This window comes from Pteropus vampyrus, unplaced genomic scaffold, assembly GCF_000151845.1.
Source record: "Pteropus vampyrus isolate Shadow unplaced genomic scaffold, Pvam_2.0 Scaffold272, whole genome shotgun sequence".
NCBI classification, from domain to species: Eukaryota; Metazoa; Chordata; class Mammalia; order Chiroptera; family Pteropodidae; genus Pteropus; species Pteropus vampyrus.
Window position 1 is genome coordinate 828,363 of NW_011889053.1, and position 2,289 is coordinate 830,651.

Genomic DNA, 2,289 nt, shown 5'->3' on the forward strand with positions numbered 1-2,289 from the left:
ACATTCCCCATGGAATATGTAAAATAACACTCACTGACTCACAGAACACACATATAAACTTCCCAGGTACTAACTACTTTTAAAAGTAGGTTCTTGGTTCTAGAAAGCAGTATTTATAACTTTGAGTAATTGTATTCTATTAATAAGTTTAACAGATCATCTAGAACGAAAATGAAAAAAACTTCGACTCCCCTAGGAATTCATACCATAAAATATTTATTAATAAGTAAAATGATTTTCCCCTGCCTTTGGTAATTAAAAAAAAAAATGAGTATCTTTGTTGATACCAATTGCCAACAATAGTTTGACATTATCCAGTCATGAGCTAGATGACAGGTAGACAGATGACAGATAGGCAGATAAATGGTAGATAGGGTAGATAGATAGAAGATAGACAGCCTATAGATATTGACATAAATATGTAAAAGACCAACCTTATAACGTTTTGCTTAACAACAAATCTCAGTTTTTGCTAGCAGTTGGAAATTTACTTGCACATAAACTTATTTCTTATAAGTAAACAATACACAAATAAATTCACTTGAATTTCATAACTCAGAACACCGGTAATGAATATAGTGCTTGCTGAAGAATAAGAGAGTAAGGAAAACAAAAACTAACTGTGGGGAAAGAAAGGCAATATGTCTTTGAAAAGCTTTTCTCTTGACTTAATACTCCCGATTGCATGAAAAATAAGCCATTTTGATAACGAAGAGTATAAAAAGCCTTATGATCTGCAAAGTAAATCGTACTTGTGGCTTAAATTTCATCCCAAGTCTTGGATTATGGCTGAGGAGTGATACTCAAACTTCATAAAGCGTTTCTTTGATCCTTATAAGGAAAAGAAGAAAACGTGTCATCAGATCTCGGCTGATCTTCGCTTATAAGAACAGTCGTCATCTGTACTTGGTACAGCATAGACATGGGGATCTGACAACCAAAGAGGAAGAAACGCCAAGCCACACGCGAGGCAAAAGTCAACGTAACTTGGAGAAGTAGCAAGTGATAGTCCATGATTTCAATACAAAAAACATCTAATTACTTCTTCTCAGATGTCATTGTAAAGTTGGAAAATTAGATCGTACGATCAAGAAGGGAATGGAGGATTTTATTACTACACCACCCACTACTTCAAGATGAGAAAAATCCCAGAGTTCTGAAATGTCATTAGTTAACTATACAATTTCTTCCAGTCTCTTTTTAACGTAGAAAATCACTTTGTAATAAGATCTCTACACAAGGTAAAAAAGCACAAAATAGACCAAAAAAGGCACAAAAATAGACAAAATATATATATCTTTTTACAATGAAATTAAGATGTGCCTGTGAAACACTGAGATCAATGACTAATCTCACAGAGTTCAAACTGGATTTCTTTTTATAATAATTGTGTTTTTTACATCTTCCCCTAAACTTTCGATGCTTATAAAAAACTTACCCAGGTAAATGGGAAGAAACAGGTACTCTGACATGGTACAGTAAAAAAAAAAAAAACAACAAAAAAGGAATAATAATAATAATGACATAATTAAAACGCTTGATCTATCCGTTTACAAAATTCTTTCGACAGCCGTACCTCAAGGGCACTTAAGGGTCCAAGCATTTGTCAAACAGCGGTTAACAACGCAGGCATCTCCGAGTGATGCTCTTCCCATCATAAGTCATGCATGCACTGGAAGAAAATGAAGCCATCGAAAAGATTCATGCCGTGAACAGCAGCGGCGTGCACACTCTGAAAATCCCTGCCAAGTCCACCACAGCCCGGTTTTCCTCGGCCTCATATAGGGACCTGGCTAGCACCGTGAGTTACACAGTCACAGCTGGGTACATCTTCTGTTCATTGTTAGTGTGGGGGAAGGGCGCCTGGATCTGCCTGTAGCCCGGCTGCAGGCCATCCATGAACGGGGGCACGGGAGTCATCGGCACCGGGTCGTGCTGCACCGCGTACCCCACGTACGGGGGGTGCAGGTACTGCCCTTGGTGGGGCACAATTTGGGTGGCCTGCTGACAGTTTAGCACAGAGAAATTCGTGGGCATGTTGACATACACGTTGTTCATGGTCCCCTCGGGCAAGCAACAGTTGGTCTGTGACCTTGTTGGGGGCGCCCGGGCCCCTGAGTTGGCGCTGGAGCTGGAGCTGGCGGCTGTGCTGGACTGACGGGAGGATGACCCTCGGGACGTGCTGGCGCTGGGGATCATGGGGATGGTCTCCAGCAGGCGGTTCCCTCCCGGGGCCCGGCTCTGCTGGGGCTCCTGCTTAGGCCGGAGGCATCTGCAGCAACAGGCCGC

At 41.4% G+C, this 2,289-nt stretch overlaps 1 protein-coding gene across 1 annotated transcript in view; it reads right to left on the reverse strand.

Moving 5' to 3' along the window:
• Positions 1 to 466: 466 nt before the first annotated feature.
• The window catches only part of LOC105302443 (protein shisa-2 homolog), a 33,062-nt gene continuing 31,239 nt past the window's right edge, over positions 467 to 2,289 (reverse strand). Inside the window, exon 6 of the mRNA XM_011375486.2 lies at positions 467 to 2,272. Within this exon, the coding sequence (XP_011373788.2) occupies positions 1,807 to 2,272 (466 nt within the window). The 3' untranslated portion in view covers positions 467 to 1,806. The remainder of the gene's footprint in view (positions 2,273 to 2,289) is intronic.